The sequence below is a fragment of the Sceloporus undulatus genome, chromosome 2, assembly GCF_019175285.1.
Source record: "Sceloporus undulatus isolate JIND9_A2432 ecotype Alabama chromosome 2, SceUnd_v1.1, whole genome shotgun sequence".
Lineage (NCBI taxonomy): Eukaryota > Metazoa > Chordata > Lepidosauria > Squamata > Phrynosomatidae > Sceloporus > Sceloporus undulatus.
Genome location: NC_056523.1, coordinates 42,436,228 through 42,456,759, shown reverse-complemented (window position 1 = coordinate 42,456,759; position 20,532 = coordinate 42,436,228). Strand labels below are relative to the sequence as shown.

The window sequence follows — 20,532 nt, the reverse complement described above, 5'->3', positions numbered from 1 at the left end:
TCATCATCATCATCATCAGAGAGAAAGAATGCTGTATATATTTTTGAGGAGATTCAGCACAGTGCACTGGTTTGAATGTTAGACTAGGAAGTTTATCGCATGGGCCCTGAAACGGGCCTGTTGCGTTTCAAAACTGGGGTGTGCATGGGTGCACATGGAACAGGATGGGGCTAAGAACAGAGTTTACCACACACTGGAATACCGCTGCTGCCACCGGGTATTCCAATCGCATCCTACATCCGTTCCAAAGGGCACAATTTCTGAGAATGCTTTGGAACAGTTCTCAGAAATCGTGTCCATTGGAACCGATGTAGGACATGATTGGAATGCCCGGAGGTAGCAGCAGCGTTCCAGTGTGCGGTAAATTCAGTTCTTAGCCCCATCCCATTCCGTGCATGCCCGTGCTCGCCCCTGTTTTGGAATGCAACGGGCCTGTTTTAGGGCCCATGCGATAAACTTCTAGGCCTCTGGGAAACAACAGCTTGAATGTTGTTCAACATGGAAACCCCCTGAGTGACCAGATACTCAATTTTTTAGCAATGATTTCTGGCAGGAAGGAAAGTAATGAGGAGAAGGCAGCTAAGAAGCACCAGCAGCAATGAGCAATGCATGAGTAAGAGAATAAAAATAACCTTTTCAATCTCTGTATGGAGCATCACCAACAAATTACTTCTTAAACACTATAATCAGCAATGGGAAGAACTTGCTTTTCAAAAGTAACTTTCCAAGCTCTCTTTACTTCAAACTCCTCTTGACTTCTACTAATCTGAGTCTGCACTGCAACAGAAAAGATAACATTAATTAAGCTTACAGTATTCTAAATATTCTCCTCCATCTTTCCATTCATTCTAATAAAGCAATTTTCAGGAATTTCAGGCAAAGGATGTAACAGAAGACAATGACTGACAGCTGGGAACATTTGAACAAACTAGAGTCAAGGGGGAAATTGTGGTTCTCTAGAGACCATAACATGGGTAGATCTGGATAGATAGTCAAACAAAAGCAATACCAGACTGAGGCCCAAACAGCCCTCCTCAATAAATAAATAAATAAATAAATAAATAACCCTACACAGAGACTCCACGTGGAACTAAAAGCACCACAGGACTGTTCTGGGAGAACAAATTAGAACATACTGGTGAATAAAAGATACAAGAGAATCCAGCATCACCTTTAAGACTAAGTGGAAAGGTGAAGTTCCCTAGCATAAGCTTTCATATATGCAGTCCATTCACAGAATCATAGAATAATAAAGTTAGAAGAGACCACAAGGGCCATCCAGTCCAATTCTCTGCCATGCAGGAACTCACAATCAAAGCATCCTTGACAGATGGCCATCCAGCCTTCACTTAAAGACCTCCAAGGAAGGAGACTTCACTACACTCTGAGGAAGTGTGTTCCACTGTTGAACAGCCCTGACTGTCAGGAAGTTCCTCCTAATGTTGAGGTGGAATCTCTTTTCTTGGAGCTTGCATCCACTGTTCTCTGTTTTAGTCTCCAGAGCAGCAGAAAACAATTGCTCCATCCTCAATGTGACATCTCTTCAAATACTTAAATAGGACTATCATATCACCCCTTAACCGTCTCCTCTCCAGACTAAATATACCCAGCTTCAAAAATCTTTCCTCGTAAAGCATGGTTTCCAGACCCTTCACCATTTTGGTCGCCCTCCTTTGGACATGTTCCAATTTGTCAACATCCTTTTTGAATTATGGTGCCCAGAAGTGGGCCCAGTATTCCAGGTGGGGCCTGACCAAACCAGAATAGAGTGGCACTATTACTTCCCTTGATTTAAACACTACACGTCTATTGATGCAACCTAAAATGGCATTGGTCTTTTTAGCTGCCACATCACACTGTTGACTCATGTTCAATTTGTGGTCTGCTAGGACTTCTATATTCCTTTTATACGTAGTCTCATTAAGCCAGGTGTCCCCCATCCTATATCTATGCATTTTATTTTTCCACCCTAAGTGCAGTACCTTACATTTCTCCTTGCTGAAATTTATTTTGTTTCCTTTGGCCCAGCTTTCAAATCTATTCAGGTCATTTTGAATTTTGAACCTGCCCTTTGGGGTATTAGCTCCTCCTCATAATTTGGTGGCATCTACAAATTAAGCAAGCCTTCTACTCCTTTATCCAAGTCATTGGTAAAGATGTTGAATAACATTGTGTCCAGGATAGAGCCCTGCAGGTCCTCACTGGTCACATCTCTCCAGGATGAAAAGGAGCCATTGTTGAGCACCCTTTGGGTTTGGCCAGTCAACCGATTACAAATCCATGTAACATTTGCCTTGTCTAGCCCACATTTTACAAGCTTGTTTGCAAGAATGTCATGGGGAACCTTGTCAAAGGCCTTACTGAAATTGAGATATGCTATATCTACAGCATTCCCTTTGTCTACCAGGCTGGTAATTTTTATCAAAAAAGGAGATCAGATTAGTCTGGCATGACTTGTTTCTCAGAAACCCATGTTGACTTTTTGTGATAATTGCATTACTTTCTAAATGTTCACAGACTCTGTATTTAATGATCTGCTCTAGAAGCTTTCCTGGGCAATAATTGTTGGAATCCTCCCCCCCCCCTTTGAAGACAGGGACAACGTCTGCCCTCCTCCAGTATGCTGGGACTTCTGTTCTCTAGGGGTTCTCAAAAATTATTGCTAGTGGCTCTGAGATTGCATGTGCCAGTTCTTTTAATACCCTTGGATGTAGTTCATCTGGTCCCGGAGACTTAAATTCATTTAGATTAATCAAGTATTCCTTTACCTCCTTTTTGCTTATTCTGTGCTGCATTCCCCTATTGTGTCCTCTGCTCCATTATTCTCAGGTTGAGCACTCTTTTCCTTTTCTGAGAACACTGAGGCAAAGATGGTGTTGAGTGGTTCTGCCTTGTCTCTGTCCCCTGTTAGCATTTTGCCATTTTCTCCACGCAGTAGTCCTACCATTTCCTTTTTCTTCCTTTTGCTATGGACATACCCTCAAAAGCCCCTTTTTATTGTTCTTAACTTCTCTAGCAAACCTGATCTTGTTCTGCACTTTTGCTTTCCTGACCTTCCCCTTACATGTGCTAGCTACAGTATTTGCTTAAATTTCATTAGATGCATGGAGGCCAAGAAATAGAATTCATATTCTTCTATAATCTTTTAAGTTTTTAAAGTAAAGGCTGTTGCAAAAGATTTGGGTGCAGTACTATTGACAGCCTTCCCTCTAGCAAATCACAATTCAAACTGACAGTTTCTTTGAAGCTGTGACACAGGAAAAAATGCATTACTACTTTAACCCATCTTATTTTTTAAAAAAAATTACAGCCTGTACCAAGTAATGTATTCAGATAAATATAGTCATCTTCTTCCCATCAGACACTACACATATAACATTGTAAAATGCAACTTAGCAAGCATTTAGCAGCCCACACCAGTTATTGTAAACTATTTTTCATGTAAACCATGCTTTACTAAGGATCCTGTCATAGAAGAATAGAAACACTTTGCCTTAGGAATATGGCTGACAAATTAGCTTTATATGCTGTATGCAGACACTGCTTCTGTTCTGTACATCACTTGTTTCTTATTTTTAAGGCAATTGTCTTGTCAATTACATTTATGGTAATTTAATAAATAAAAACACATGTAATTTGTATAAGCTTTTTATTTGATGTAAAATTTAGAAACAATCACAAACTGTGATTAGACTAAGTACTGAATTTCACAGGTCTAGAGAGGGTCATAGCAAAAACAGCCAGAGTTTACTTCAGCACTTAAAAAATAAATAAATTATGACACTATGCAGACACAAATACTTATATTTCTGGGAGTCTGCTAGAAAATGACTTGGGTTTAGCTTCATTATATTTAAAAGAAGATATGATATCTCCTTAGTATCTTATCTTTTGGTGTACTGTTGACATCTCATTTTAAAATAGCAAGTGAAAATAAAAGCAGCAGCTGGACAGGGAATGCTAGTATTGTTAATGGAAGAACACTGGAAATTGGCATACCAAAAAAATCTTCTGTTAAATTATCTTCATGGCATTTGAATCAATGAAATATAATGAGATCAAAAAGAAACATATCTTATCATCAGAGACACTGTTATGTGAAAATTATGTGATAAATGAATCCTTTTGTACAACACAAAACTGAATTAGAATGATACACCCCGTCTTAATTCAGTGATTTTATCCAAACTAATATACATCTTGCTTAGGACATTGCTACTCAGACATATGCATGTAAAACAGAGTACTTTCACAGTTCATTTAGAGTTCACAATAGGGTTTTTTGTGGCTTTTTTGCATTTTATATCTTTCATTATGGGACAGATTTCAACACAGTGATTCTCAGGTTGGCATTTATATCCATGCCTCAGCCCTCCGGGTATATTCTCCGCTTCATGCACACGTGTAGCTCCCATTAATGCTAATGGGATTGAGTCAGAACTAACCATTGAGGGAAATAAAAGTACTTTTTCATATCCCCTGACCTTACCACAAAGTGAAGGAATTCTTAAGCCATGTGAACAAACCATGAAGTGAACTATGTATCAACTATTGCACTTGGTAGTGCAACAGCCTTTCTATATAAATTATGGTGGCCAAACCATATCACATATACACTGAAGGTCAATATAGCCAATATTAACAATATTTATACTATATCTAATCCTCCTCCAACACATACAGCAGATTTGTTAGTGCTATTTTTACAGGACACCTTTGAAGGTCCCAAATCAGCTCTAATCTGAAGGTATTCCTATCTAGTAAATTCCTGAAATGAACATCAGAAGGTGTGAGAGCGCACATTGACCCAAATACATGTGAAGGAGCTAGGTAACACCAAATTAAAGTTTAAATGGGTTTGCTGATTTCTCCATCCCTCTCCCCAGGCTTTCTGCATATCCTCCTGCACTGGAGATAAAGGAGGTCCCATGGCCTCCAGCCTACATGACCGATAGATGGAGTGTGGTATGTGGGTGCAGGAGTAATGAGAAAGCTGAATGGGAAGCCTCAGAGAAGGGGTGTGGGGCATGCGTTCAAGGTTTTCACCTCAGGTCATGACAAGAAAGGACTAGCTGAACTCCCCCAGGTTGTTCTATTGTATTGATCTAATCCCCAAACTGCGGGGAAAGTTTGTGTTGTTACAGGAGAACCCTGACATCAAATTAATAGAGAAGGGTTGGTGAAGGCAACCAAGTCTCGGAGCAGTGAATTACATGGAACCTCAAGGATGGGCAGGTCCTAGCTTGGAAGTGCACCCGCGTCATACGCGGGCGCGCCTTACGCGGCTTGAGCATACGCGCTCAAGCCGCGGGGCGTGCGTGGGGCGGCGCATCCCATTCATTTGAATGGGCGCGCACGCCCGTTGCGCTCCGTGCCGCCGTGCATGAGCCCCATTGTTTACAATGGGGCTTGAGCATAGGCGGAATTCGCCTTATGCGGAGGGATCCGGAACGTATCCCCACGTAAGGCGAGGGCCCACTGTACATGGAGTTAAGACCAAATGTGCCCTTTTTGTCAACCCCACAAAAAAGCAATCAAACCCTTCGTACTTTGTGTGGGAACATTACATATCCCTTGAGGGCACAAAATAAGATATAAATATCCATCCTGCACAAGTGCAGTTTGCTACTGCAGTGAGCAACCACTGAAGCTCTGTCCAACCATTCAGAACTACCTCTTCCTGTATTGCCCTCAGATGCTGTCTGTGCCACACCCTGCCTTCCATAATTTCCTCTGCAGTACTGGCATATATCACTTCTTCTACAACCCTAAGCCTCCACTATCCAATTTCCATACCTCCATTTTGGTTAGCCTAGAATGATGTCTCAGAGTGAATTGTTAATGTGTGTTTGTACACACTCTTGCATATTTGTAAACAAAACCTTTTTTATTCATTAAACATGGAGTTGTCCCTAAGTTAGTGTTGGTATACATAGGTAAGGACAGTCCCTTAAGTTACCCAACAGGCCTTCTCTGAGCTAAGCAGTTTCTCCAACATTTAAGGATATGCTGACATAGTTGGTGGGGACCTCCAGTCCCCCCATCGTTTTGGGTAACAACATGCACTAAAATTTTCCCAGTTGGACCAATCACCCACTATGTGTCACTCATTATTCCTCTCTCTCTTTCTCCTCCGTGAAGATGATGAGTTTGTGCTCGACTGAGCTATCCTCTTATTGAAACTTTCCTGTAATTAGTGCTTAGGCATTCCATGTAAATATCTTTGACTGCACTGGTAAATTTAGTAAAGTTCTTAGCCGTGAAACTTGCATTCAGCCTGTTTGCCCTATTTTGCTAAAACTAGTCTCAGAAAGAACCAAGAGATTCAGTGCTCTCTGCTAAAGGAGGCTGGATCTTAATTTAATCAGTCTTTATCTTTCTCAGAAAGGGGACAAACACTCCAGGAGCCCACTTCTAATCGAGCACATGGCAATATATCTCTATATAACTAAGACTGTCAAAAATTGTAGCTATTAGTGACTCCATCCTTAACTCATGTAGTATTTAGACACTATGGATATACTATGGTATCCTATGCTGGATACCATGGTGTCCCATTCTAACCTCCAGGATCTCTTTAAATTATTATCACTCTGGAAAAGGGTGGCCTGTGATCCAAACACAGCCCTTGGAACCCCAAGCCTGTGTACCCCTATGTCTTAAAAAAGAAACAGTACTATTTTCCCCACTCCATAACCAGCCCAAGGCACCCAAACCCAGCCAAAGATGTGGCAGTTTATTTTCCTCACTCTCAAAGCTCTCCATCCCAGGGAAAAATGCAGCTAAAATTTGCCCAGAATGGTGGCTGGAAATGACATTATGATACTTAAGGTGCACTAAAATATGATGGTATGGGTGACCAGGGACCACATGGAGGAGGAATGCCTCCTTCACTTTCCACAGCTGTCCACCACTGTTCTAGGCTCTGTCTGTATGTACCATGCAGTTTCTTGACAGTTTGAAGATTGTGTGACCATAGAAAACCCACACTGAAAAGTATATTTGTATATTTATAACTAAATATGACATTTTATAGAATCATAGAGTTGGAAGACTCTTCTCTGGGTGAGGAGTCTGGATGATGCAGGCCAAATCCCCAAGTCTGATGTGAACAGGCCAGACAAAATTCAGCTAATTCAAAGTTTAACACCAGGGTATAACACCGTTGTTGTTGTTGTTGTTGTTGTTGTTGTTGTGTGCTTCTACATAATTTTTTGACTTATGGCCACCCTAAGGTGACACTACCATAGGGTTTTCTTTGCTTAACATGGTCCAAAGTAATTCACTATTACAAGACACAATATTTTATTGATACTGCTTAACATCCATCTGCTTACAGATGCAGTTTCTTGACATTTTGAAGATTGTATGACCATAGAAAACCCACATTGAAAAGTATATTTGTATATTTATAACTAAATATGACATTTTAAGAAGGCATGTTTGAGTGCTGTCGAGTTTTGCAGCATGGAGTGTTGCATGGAAGGAACTTTGAGAACTACTATAGCCTGTCAGAGTCAAGAGAAGGCAGCAGACATTTTTTCAAAATTAATTTGGACTGGAGAGTGACCTTTAGGGCACTTTTTAAAAAATCTAAAAGGGTGGTTTTTATATTTTTGAAAGGCAGGTTTGTTCCAGTAAAGAAAGAATATGATGCTGATGCACAGTTTAACATGAAACGGTGAGTCTTATTTTCCAGAAATTTTGCACAACTTTAAAAATGTCCCAATTTCTGAAAGGATTTTAATAAGAAAATCCTGCTGGTATAAATCTCTGGTATGTTTATAAACTTGCAAAGTAAGGAAAGCTTATTTACTCACAAATCTTCTGGGGCCTACAAATTTAGCAGCACAAATCCTGATTTCCCTCCCATTCTTACTGAAATATTTTCTCCTTGGTTGAGCTTTTTCTCTCATGGAAACCTCTGGGTGACCTGTGGAAAAAGTCACTCTCTCCCAGACTCAGAAGAAGGAAAGAGCAAACTTCTCTGAATAAATCTTGCCAAGAAAACCATATGATGATGAAGGGTTTAGAAATCATGCTCTATGAGGAATAGCTGAAGGAGCTGGGTTTGTTTAGCCTCGGGAAGAGAAGGTTAAGAGGTGATAGGATACTATGGTGGAGTACAGACCGCCCCTTTCCCCGACAGTTCGGGGCCTCAGTGACCACAGTGGCATTCCCGGAGGCCCTGATCCACCGCTTTTCCAGGCCTTGGGGAAGCGGCAAAATGCAACTTCCCTGCGGCCTGGAAAGGGGTGTCCTTGGGACTTCATGCTCCAAGGACACCCCGACAGCAGCGGGGAAAGGGAGAAAGGGCCCCTTTCTCTCTGTATTGCTGGCGTGGCCGTTTAAAGGCCGCACCAGTGATACGTGTGGCGGAAGGAGCTTCGAAACGGAGCTTCTTTCGACACTGCTAAAAGGGCACCACAAGCGCCTTACTGCGGCGCCATGATGTGACGCCCACGCCATGCTGTTTGTATGCGGCATGTCTGTCACGTCAAAGGGTTAGGGAGCGTGCAAATGGTGCACGCTCCCTAACCCTAGAATCACCGCCGCCACACCCCATTTTGGCAGTGTAGATCTCGCCTAAGTTTACATATTGGAAGGAATGTCATATTGAGGAAGGAGCAAGCTTGTTTTCTGCTGCTTCAGAGACTAGGGCATGTAACAATGGATTTAAGCAACAGGAAAAGAGAATTCACTGAAACATTAGGAAGAGCGTGCTGATGGTAAAAGCTGTTTGAGAATGGACCACACTCCCTTGGAGTGTTGTGGAGCCTCTTCTTTGGAGGTTTTCAACAGAGGCTGGAAGTGATTTGATTGTGTATTCCTGCATGGCAGTGGGTAGGACTGTATGGCCCTTATGGCCTCTTTCAACTCCATGATTCTATGATTCCATCAAATGAGATGATATCCATTTGACACACTGCTTTATCACACTAGGGGGCAAACAGGATTTAACCTAAAGATAAATTATAAAAACCAGGAAATTCCTGATGTTTATCACACAACATTTCCTGGTTTTCTCTAGTTTAACTCTAATTTAAATCCTGTTTGCCCCCTAGTGTGATAAAGCAGCCAGTTTTAAATGTAGGACCACAACTCTGGCCCAAAATGCATATTCAGATAGGTAGATAGATTCATAGATACAAAACTTAGTATGCATTTGTATTGGATTATGCTGTATGGAACCTACTTTCTTTATTAGCTATCTGAATTCCATTGTTTGCCTCACTCTCAGAGTTTATTAAAAACTGTAATTAAAATATTCAATGTAGCACTTGAAGAAGTATAAATAGTGGCTAGGAAACAAATCGGGAAAACTATCCATTTACACTGGTGTTTGGCAGAATGAAACTGACAGCATTAGAATGCTGTGATTGATTGCAAAACACTAAATCAATCTATGTTTCTCTATTTTCAAATAGAGGATCACCTTGCTACCAAAAGGAGACAGAAGTATTTGTGAGTGTTATAATCTATATGTCTGTTGTGCGAAAGAACTCATCAGATGCAATGCTACCTATAAAAAATGTATAATTGAATAAAACTTTTCCAGTGTCAGAAGATTCTAACAAATTACAATACAAGATGTTATTGCCAATAATTTACTTGTTATTGTTGTTATTATTGCTATTGTGTATCTTCAGTTCATAAGGTGACCCTATCCTACAATTTTCTTGGCAGAATTTGCTCAGAGGGGGTTTACCCTTATCTTCCTTGGAGGCTGAGAGAACATGACTTGCCCAAGGCCACCCAGTAGGTTTCCATAGCCAAGTGGGGATCCAAAACCTGATCTCTCAGTGTCCTAGTCCAACATTCAAAGCAATACACCATGCTGGCTCTCAACATTTTACTGTTTATGTTTAATTTGGTAGTACACACTTTCTGAGCATATGTTACACCGCTAAAATGAATAGTGGCTAAAGGTATTACATATACACTGATTATATACTGAGGAAAATAAGACTTGTGTTGCAAGAGCTACAAGAGTAAGTTTGTAATTCTCCATGAATAAGACATATTATCCTGAAACACTTAAAAGGATTTTTAAAAACACATAGTAAGACTTGGAGACTAACAAAAGTGTTATATTATAAAACTCAGAGAATCAGTATTGCTCAGCAGAATAATGGAAATTCTGAATATTTCTGTATAAAACATATAATATATTTTACTGTTACCTGGGCACTCCAAACTCATCTTACAAAGTTAATGTAATGTTTAAAGTAGACTACTGTGATGATTCTAATGGCCTCTCTTCCTGCTGATCATTATGGGACCTCTAGAGAGCATTTATCTATCCACCTGCCACCACCCGCTGATTTGAATTTCCTTGCTAGCAATACAGTGGGACTTTGCTGAGATTCTACTCCCACTTTCTGGTTCTGATGCTGCAAAGATTTTCATCCCCAAACGTCTAGTGAAGAGTTGAATTCAGCAAAAGCATGTGAAAGGAATGTGTGAGAGAAGAGGTACATTTAAAGGAAGGTGTTTATTCTAAGCAAGAACTCTCCATTAGTAAAAAGTATCTCTCTTAATGAAGGGCCAATTTCCTTCAGGCACACTTAGGAAAGTTACAATTTACAGATTAGTTGACTCTTGATCATTTTCATCCCAGTCAGTAAAATAATCAAAAGTCCCTGATGCAACTAGCTAATACATTCTCCTATTCTACTCACAGATAGCTGGAATCATGAGTCCTCAATCTTCATCAAGGTAGTTTGGACTCTGGATCTCCTCTCACCCCAAGATGGGAAAGAGCCCCCAGCTCCCAAAGCATCCCTTTCCTCATGAGGCTTTTATATCACTTCCCTTGAAGCATCTGCAAGTTTCTCCCAAACTGGTCATCTCCTTGGGTAGTTGTCTCTCATGATCAGTAACTCCTTATGATGCTGACACCCGATAAATGTAATTTAACAATATCACCTTATTAACTGTCACTTAGAAACAAGACTATTCCCTCAGTTGTACTGTCCAGATAATGGAGAAGCCCCATCATCACAATTACTTTTACTTCCTAAAGTCATAACTGTAAACCAGTTCAAATGTGCACAAAACTGCATCTTCTGGCTATTACAATTTGCTCCAAAAAGCACCATAAGAAAATTCCAACTTGTGTAACTAGTCCTATCCTAATACCCGTAGCCTCATAAAGACAGCAATGCATAGAAGGTGGAAGAAAAGGGGAAATGTCATGGTAGATAGAAAAAAGAAAATCCAGATCCAAGCCACATTAACTCCATTTTTTAAATTGCAGCCATTTCCCCATGTTCCATAAAAACCAATGAATTGGTGAAATTGATTAAACCCCATGTGGCTCTCAATTAGTGACTCTCACCAAGGAAATGTTACCCTTTTGTCCACAAAGTGCTCCATCAGCACATATGTGCCTTTAGACTGAAGGCACATGATGAAGTTCTCTTGCTGAAGGCCTGGCTCTGGAAGCTAACTGCCTGGATAAAAGACCAAAGTCATTATGTGCTCTTTGGAGGAAAACTGGTCTATGAGGTAAGTGCAATAAAAATAAAAAGACTATTACATCAATCTTTTTGTGTGCCAGTATGAAGCAAAAGCTCTAAAGCTTATTACTGGGGGAAGTTAGCAAGACAGTTCTTTGGCATGGGAAGCATTCCCTTTGTATTTTCAACAACCACTAAGTACATATATACACAAGTGTGTCTTGCAGATGGATAAATGAGGCAACCCAACAGAGCTGTTTGAATAAACAGATCAAAGTGTTAACTTTAGAAATGGTTCATATATTATGGTGATAACAGTACACTTGGGATAATTAATGATATGGACTTAACAGTCGTATGCTCCCCCTAGCCTTAATGGTGTTATGATGCATGTTTTGTTGGTACTGTGTATTACTGTATTTCCTCACTCACTTCCAAATGTAGTATAGATGGAATTTCCCTTATCCAGAATTCTGAAAGCAAAAATATTGCAAAATCCCAAACTGTCCACATGGGTAGCTCAGATAGTGACACCTTTGCTTTCTGATGGTTCAATGCACACAAAATTGAACTTAGGCCTTTCCATTGTTGGAACGCAATGACCTTAGACAAATGGGTGGGAGAACTTCAGGAAACTTAGGAAGAGGTACCTTACATACGGTTGAACTATGTCCAAGGGTAAATGTACCCCATTCCCCTTTAGAGTGAATTCACTCCTCAAAAAAATGAAAAAAAAAATGGCTCATGGAAAATTTTTGAATGTAGTTTTTCCATCTTCACTCACTCTGAAGACCAAACTTTTCCCTAAAACAAAGTGCAATTTGCAACACCTTAGCAAGCTGCTTATCATAAGACAAGGGTTCTTAAGGTGCACTCCAAAATGAACCCTAACAGGCCTATGAATGTGTTTCAGAGGGTCTTGAACTGGACGTGAAAAAAGACAAAAGAAAAAAGTTTATTTGTTTGAAAAAAAATGTATGAAAAAGCTCTGACAAAAGCTGTCTGCTGCAGCCTGTCTTTGACAGTGTGTTTGTCCTCATTAACCTTTGCCATTGTTTGGCCTGGTTTTCATTTGTTAAATTTTGGAAAGTATCCAGCTAGTCTCTCCAGAAAAGCACCATCCTAATGCCCCATGTAATGCTGATGAAGAAGAGAGCAATGAAGAAGGGTATCTGGACCCTGAAGCCCTAGACCCCAATGTGACCTGACTTGACGCTGCCAGCTAGACAGTGAAAATGCGTCCCTGTTTCAGTCTGGAAGCATGGAAGCAAACATTTTTGACTCGGTTCATCTGGACTGTGTACTGTCTCCTGCTGCTTTCAGTAAATAATAATAATATTAATACTGTAATAATACTTTTAGGACATATAAGTAAAACAAAGATAAATGTTTTATGTTCTAAAAACATAATAGCTAAAGTAAATAAATAACGAAGACATGCAGGAGTAATGTCAATCCAAAATCTCTGATATGCATAGTTTTTGGAACGAGAGATTTCATGCCTCAGAATGCATATTTTGTATTTGATGGTTTGCAGGAAGAGAATTATATATCACCAAATAAAACTTTGCTTTCAAACTTTGTAAGCCCCGGAGCCATTTGCAAACAGGTTTGAATTTAGTGATTAATTTTAGCAGTTCATTTTCCATTTCAGCACTTTCTTATGTGGGGGGTCAGAAGGGAATTTCACACCTGGATATGCTAATTTCCAGGGGAAGGAATTAGTATGCTTGATGATAAGTGTGAACTCAAGGATTTTGCAATAGGGAGGCATATAACAAAATCTGAGATTAGATTTTTCGAAGTACCTAATGGCTTTGTTCTGCATACAGTAGCTTCAAATGTATTTGTTTTCAATCAGTTTCTTTACAAAGATATAAGATTCTGCTCTTCATGTACAATATTTGACATATATGTTCAAAAGCAAGTCCCGCTGAGTTCTACAGGCTTTTCTGCCCAATGAGTGCATAAATTATTCCAATTTAAACAGTATATTTCCTTCATCAACAACATCATATTTTAACATTTCTAAAAATATAAGAGTGCTGTCCAACTGGAGTTGAAACTTTAGAATTGTGCAGGAAGAAACGTGTTACCTTTTACTACCAGGTTTCCAGAGCTGCTGGCTACTCCAAAATGATTTGTGGCTATGCATGTGTAACTTCCAGCATCTGCTTTAGAGACATTGGCAATCTTCAGCGTTCCATCTTCCAAGATAGTGTATCTGGGAGGACAACAGAAAAGCACAGGTTTAAAGAAAAATTAGCACTAACACTCTGCATTAATTATTTATGATTTAGACAGATGAGAAACCATTTCCAGCTGCATCCAATGCTGACTAGATCTTTAAACCCTATGGAGCCCTGTTGGTGCAGTGGTTAAATGCCTGTACTGCATGCAGCTACTCGCTTCAGCCAGGGGCTCCAGGTTGACTCAGGCTGGCATCCTTTCGTAGGTTGCTAAAATGAGTACCCAGCTTGTTGAGGGCAATTAGCTTACACTTTGAAAACTGCTTAGTACATAGGTAAGCAGTATAGAAATGTACTTGCTATTGCTCAGGGATTTGAAAGGTATTAATACCACATACACCATTTACAAGTTGAGTCTCCCATGTTCTAAATACTTGAGATCAGAAATGGTTTTGATTTGGGAGTTTGTTGGATTTTGGAATATTTGTATATACTTAATGAGATATCAAGAAGATGAAACTCAAGTCTAAACATGGATTTCATTTATGTTTTGTAAATAACTTATACACATAGCCTGAAAGTAATTTTATACACAATATTTCAAAATAATTTTGTGCATGAAACAAAGTTTGTGTACATTGACCCATCAAAAAACGAAGGTGTAACTATCTCAGCCCCCCCCCCCCCCCCCACACACACACGGGGATGATAATTCCATGTGGAATATTTTGGATTTTTGAATTTCAGAGAAGGAAGACTCAACCTGTCCATGATGTCTCCACATATGGACTGGAAGACAACACCACGTTTCCCAACTAGGAATGCTTCTTTCACGCACAGTGCTTATCCCTTCAAGATGTTCTGCACATATTCCTGGGGGGGGGGGGGGATCCTTGCAAATGACTAAGCAATTCAACAGTTTTGTTTAATTTTTGTTTTAGTGGATTGAGGTACTGGAGCTAAGCTAATCATGTTTGAATTCTGCCTTAGGGTAGACATGGTAGGTGACCATGGATAACACATTTAATGACACAGTAATCATGATGGGCCAAAATTTGATCTCATTAAGCATACTGTCTCCAAGAATGGCTAACCAGATGCATCACAGAAAAGGCACAAACAGAATGGAGGCTGTCACTTGCTGTTCTTATTGTTTTCTGTGGGGAGCAAAATTATGCTATCTCTGAGTAATTTCTCTACAGATTCTACAATGATATAAAGTTTCACTAATACAGAGGATGGCAGTAGAAATATTTTGGTACACTTCTAGATCTTCATCAAGACAGTATGCTATAACTTCTGCAAGGAAGAAGGTGTTTAACACTGGAACTCAACACAAATGGACTTTGATGGTGCCCCACGGCACAGTTATGAATGACCTACTGACCTATTTTAATTTTTTAAGCCTTTGCATTATATTGGCCAAAAACTGTATAATTTATTTAGAGTAATTTCATTCAAATCGATTGTCATGCTTTTCTTTTATCATCTGAAGATGAAGGACTATTGTTCAACAGTACTGGGTGATACATGCTTATGGTGATTCGTTGATTTAGAGAGTTGTAACATAACCAAGTCTTATAAGATATTGTAGAGATTATGTGATTTTATTATCCTAAAAATGAAAGCTCAAAAGATAGCAGCACCCATCTTGAGCCCATCTCTACCATGCTAAAGCCATTCATTTCATATTCCTGTATATATAATCTCTTCTAAAATGCTTTAAAGTATGATCTCTCTTGTACCAAAAGCGTTCACAAACAGATAAAAGCTTCTTTTCCTCACTCTTCATGTATCACTGGTGGGAAAACATTCTGAATACATGAAGAGGACATAACTGATAGTACAATACTATGTCTATTGGTTCTAACTCTCACTCTGTTCAGTGAGGCTTTTTCCCAGGGAAGTGTGTATAGAACTTCAACCTTAGGCACTTCAAATGTTTAAAAATAGATCCATATATAGATATGAAAAAATATAGCCTTTGTTAGTGCTGTCATGGGTCTACATGCATAGGAATATCTCCCCTCCCCCCCAAACACACTGAATGCTGAAACTTTGGTTATTTTTATTATTATAATTCTTCAGATGGTTCACTTGTCTGAAGAAGAACCATATATACTGAAGAAAGTACCATATATACTCAACTATAAGTCAGCCTCATGTATAATTTGAGGGCCAAAATTATGTATTTTGATATGACCCAATGGATATGTCAAGGGTAAAACATAGGGGAATGTAATAAAGGATGTAAAGGAAAAAGAAAAAAATGCTAAAGAACTTACAAAATTCCAGCAGGCATAACTGGCTGGCAGGATGAGGACGGACCTATGGTAAATTGTGGCTGTGCAATATGTGGGGAAGATGATCAGGCATGGACTGGGCTAAGAAACCAGAAATATAAATTGTTGGGAATGTCAAGAACCTAAAGGAACATTTTTCCATATCTGGTGGAAATGTCAATAATCAGAAAAATATTGGAAAATGATGTGTAACATGATGACGGAGATATTAGATAAGAATATCATTTATTCCACAGCTCTTTTTGTTGAATATGACCTAGGTAATTGATATCAGGGAAAAAATAAATATAAACGCATCACACTTTATATGATGTCAATTACGAGATTGCTATATGCTAAATATTGGGGGGAATGCCAAATTCCAATGGATGACGAATGGATGTTCAAATTAAGTGATAGTTGTTGATATTTTGACAGCTCTTATGTGGGGAAAAACAAGAAAAGAGACGGAAGAAGAATGGAACTATGTTAATTATTGGGGGGAAAGGGTTAAATCTGGAATAAATGGACAATGGAAAAAAAAACGTGAACCTGAGTTTGTTAATAGAGGTTACATAGAAATGCTTGGTTACAACATACTGAAATATGTGAATAGAAGGGATGGGAAAAGATATTAGATTAGAATCAGGATTATGTATATAAAGCAATCAATGTACATCCCCATCCACAAAAAAAGAGACACAAGAGACTGCAACAGTTAAAGAACTATAGCACTAACTCTCCAATGCAAGCAAAATCATGCTCAAGATTATGCAAAATAGGCTCCAACCATACATGGAGAGAGAAATCCCACGGTCCAAGCAGGGTTCAGGAAAGGAAGAGGCACCAAGGATCACACTGTAAATATATGATGGCTAATGGAGCATAGCAGGGAGTTCCAAAAGAAAATCAGCATGTGCTTTATAGACTACAGCAAAGCCTTTGACTGCATAGATCATGAAAGGCTATGGAACGCCCTTAAAGACATGGGAGTGCCAACACATTTTTCCATATCTGGTGGAAATGTCAATAATCAGAAAAATATTGGAAAATGATATGTAACATGACGGAATCTGTACTCAAGGCAATAGGCTACTGTCAGAACAGGACATGGAAAAACAGAATGGTTCTTAATTGGCAAAGGAGTCAGACAAGGCTGACAATCCTTGTTTCAAAATGTTGATAGCACTTGTGGAAAAATTAAATTTTATTTTACACAGGTTTGATCTGAAACATTTCCTGACATGTCTTTCTCCAACATTCAAATACCACTGCCCCCCACTTTTAAAAAATCACTTTGTAAGGTAACATTAAGCTACTGATTAGTCAAAATGATTTCAGGATTTCCAATTCCAAGGTGGTTATGCTGATAATTCTTACTTGAGCTTTTTGTGCCTTAAGGGTTTCATATTACTTTTTGAATCAAATCTGTGCTGCATGTCTCTGTAAAATTAATGTTCGAGACATATTCTCAATATCAAGGGGATGACAGGATGTATCATTTGTGGCAGATGTTAAAACTGTATAACATGCAACCAGATCATGAATCTATGCAACTAGGTTCACACTTTGTTCCATCACACTTGGAAAGCATAATCCCATTCATGTGATCCAAATGGTTTGCAATAAAATCAAGAAATAACGATTTAAGACAAAGGCAGAGAATGAATATCTAAACATAGTTATATATTTATTTCAGAGGCTTAGTACTTCTCTTTGAACTGTGATTCACAGATGAAAGGGCTTCATGGTCAAAGGTATTACATTTGTGATAAGTGCTTTTCTCAGCTACATATACTTTTCGGAACAGATGGAGCAGATATTAATTTAAATATATATTTTTAAAATGTTATGGGGGGGGGGGTGTCAGGAAATAGAAACAACTTGAACTCAGTTTTGGTAACCTCAGAAGATTTGTTTGTAAACTGGGGGAAAGGCTATTCAAGGCTCTCAAACTGCTAAGTGGCCTGAAGAAAATCACATCAAGTGGCTTTATGAATAATGTGAAGTTAAAATCAAACCGTGCATTGTTCAGCTTCATCTGACAGATCTTGGAAACAGTTTCAGTCCAAGAAGCAATCTGAGCAGCAGTCATTCTGTAGGAATTTGTATGAAATCTCCAAACAGAATAAACAGAATCTACTGCGTGCAGAGTTTGTTATGAGATTGCAGTAGTTTTTTTTAAATCAAGCTTGCCAATTTATGGATATTCATAGAATCATAGATCATAGAGTTGGGAAGAGACCGCATGGGCCATCCAGTCCAACCCCCTGCCATGCAGGAAATCCAAATCAAAGCATCCCCAACAATGCATGGCCATCCAGCCTCTGCTTAAAGACCTCCAAGAAGGAGACTCCACTACACTCCGAGGGGAGTGGGTTCCATTGTCGACAGCCCTTACTGTCAGGAAGTTCTTCTCTAATTTTGAGGTGGAATCTCTTTTCCTGGCTTGCATCCATTGTTCCGGGTCCTAGTCTCTGGAGCAGCAGAAAACAAGCTTGCTCCCTCCTCAATATGACATCCTTTCAAATTTTAAACAGGGCTATCATATCACCTCTTAACTTTCTCTTCTCCAGGCTAAACATCCCCAGCTCCCTGAGTCGTTCCTCATAGGGCATGGTTTCCAGACCTTTCACACCATTTTAGTCGCCTCCTTTGGACACGCTCCATTTTCTCAATGTCCTTTTGAAGTTGTGGTGCCCAGAAATGGACACAAATTTCCAGGTGGGGCCTGACCAGAGCAGAATACAGTGGCACTATTACTCTCTTGATCTAGACACTATACTTTTATTGATGCAGCGTAAAATTGCATTGGCCTTTTTAGCTGCCGCATCGCACTGTTGACTCATGTTCAACTATGGTCTACTTGGACTCCTAGATCCCTTCACATGTACTTTCATTCAGCCATGTGTCTCCCATCCTATATCTGGCATTTCATTTTTCTGCCCTAAGTGGCAGTACAACAACAACAACAACAACAAACATAATAATGAATTAAATAAATAATGCTTTATTTATAGACCACCCTTCTTCCATCAGGGCGGTGTACAACATATAACAGACACAATGACAACAGCAAGCAATAAAAACACATAAAATATACATTAAAATCTCATACTAGCCAGCTCTCATTGGCCGTCGGGGGGGGGGGGGGGGAGGAACTAACTAGAAGCTTGTATCGGGGAATGCTCGCTTAAACAGGAAGGTTTTTAGATCCTTCCGTGAACTGGGCTAGGGAGGTAGCCGAGTGGAGCTCTATGGGCCAGCGTGTTCCAGAGGTCGGGGGCCGAGATGGTGAATGTCCTCCTGCTTGCTGGGAGGCTAGTCTTGCCCCGTACCCTCAGTAGCTGCTGCCGCAGATGTTCTGAGTGTGCGGGGCGGATTGTATGGGGAGAGGGCGGTCCTCAAGGTATCCGGGCCCAAGCCATGTAGGTCTTTAAAGGTTATACCAACACCTGGTATGGCGCCCGGAAGCGAATGGCAGCCAGTGCAGATCTTTTAAGTAAAGGTGTTATATGACTGGGCCCTGGATGTACCAGTGACCAAGTCGGGCTGCCATGTTCTGTACCAAATTGTAGCTTCCGGGTATGGTACAAGGGGTGCCCCCCATGGAGAGCGCGTTTCAGAAATCCAATCGGAGGTTACCAGAGCATCGTACCACTGTTTCAAGGTCCCTGCCGGCCCAGGTAGGGACCAGCTGGCGAATCAGCCGAAGCTGATAACAGGTGCTCCGGACCGTCGCATCCACCTGAGATGTAAGGGGAGCGACGAGGTCAAGGAGCACCCCCAGACTGCGACGCGAGTCTTCGGGAAGCTGATCCCATTCAGGACAGCGGAACCAGCCATCCCTGGCCAGGAGAACACTATCACGAGCACCTCCGTTTTTCTCTGGATTCAGACGGAGTCGGTTTCCTCATCCAGCCCATTACTCTGACCCAGGCATGTCACGAGAGAAGAGATGCCACCCCGGTCACGGCATCAGTCAGAGACATAGAGAAGACATGGGTGTCATCAGCGTACTGATAACCCCCCCCATGTCTCCGGATGATCTCTCCCAGCGGTTTCATGTAAATGTTGAAAAGCATGGAGGGACAGAATGGCTCCTGAGGGCCACCAGATATAAGGGCCCTCTTATCGGAGCACACGTCCTCCCAGCTGCACCATCTGAACCCCGAGGAGAGGTAGGAACGGAACCACTGGAGCCAGTGCCCCCGATGCCACCCCTGCCAGGCGCTCCAGAAGGATACCATGGTCTTATGGTATCGAAAGCCGGCTGAGATGTCCAAGAGCACCAACAGGGACAACGCTTCCCCTGTCGATGCCCAGACGGGAGATCATCGACCAAGGCGACCTGGCCGTCTCAAACCAACCACCCTAACCCCCCCAAAAGCCAGTTTTGAAATGGGTCCAGATAACCGTTTCACAATCCAAGATCGATTGAAGCTGGATTGCAACCCCTTCTCGATCACCTTCCCCAAAAATGGCAATAGCGATACTGGCCATAATTATGTATGACTGCAGGGGGTCGGAGGGAGGGCGTTTTTTTAACACGGTTTTACAGTGGCCAATTTCAAGCTGGATGGAAATTGCCCGTCAACA

General features: G+C 40.5%; 1 protein-coding gene across 1 annotated transcript in view; it reads right to left on the bottom strand.

The window, feature by feature from the left end:
• Positions 1 to 20,532, bottom strand: part of LOC121922547 (contactin-4-like) — a 418,703-nt gene that overhangs the window by 70,847 nt on the left and 327,324 nt on the right. Inside the window, 1 exon segment of the mRNA XM_042452129.1 lies at positions 13,559 to 13,686. Coding sequence (XP_042308063.1) covers positions 13,559 to 13,686 — 128 coding nt within the window.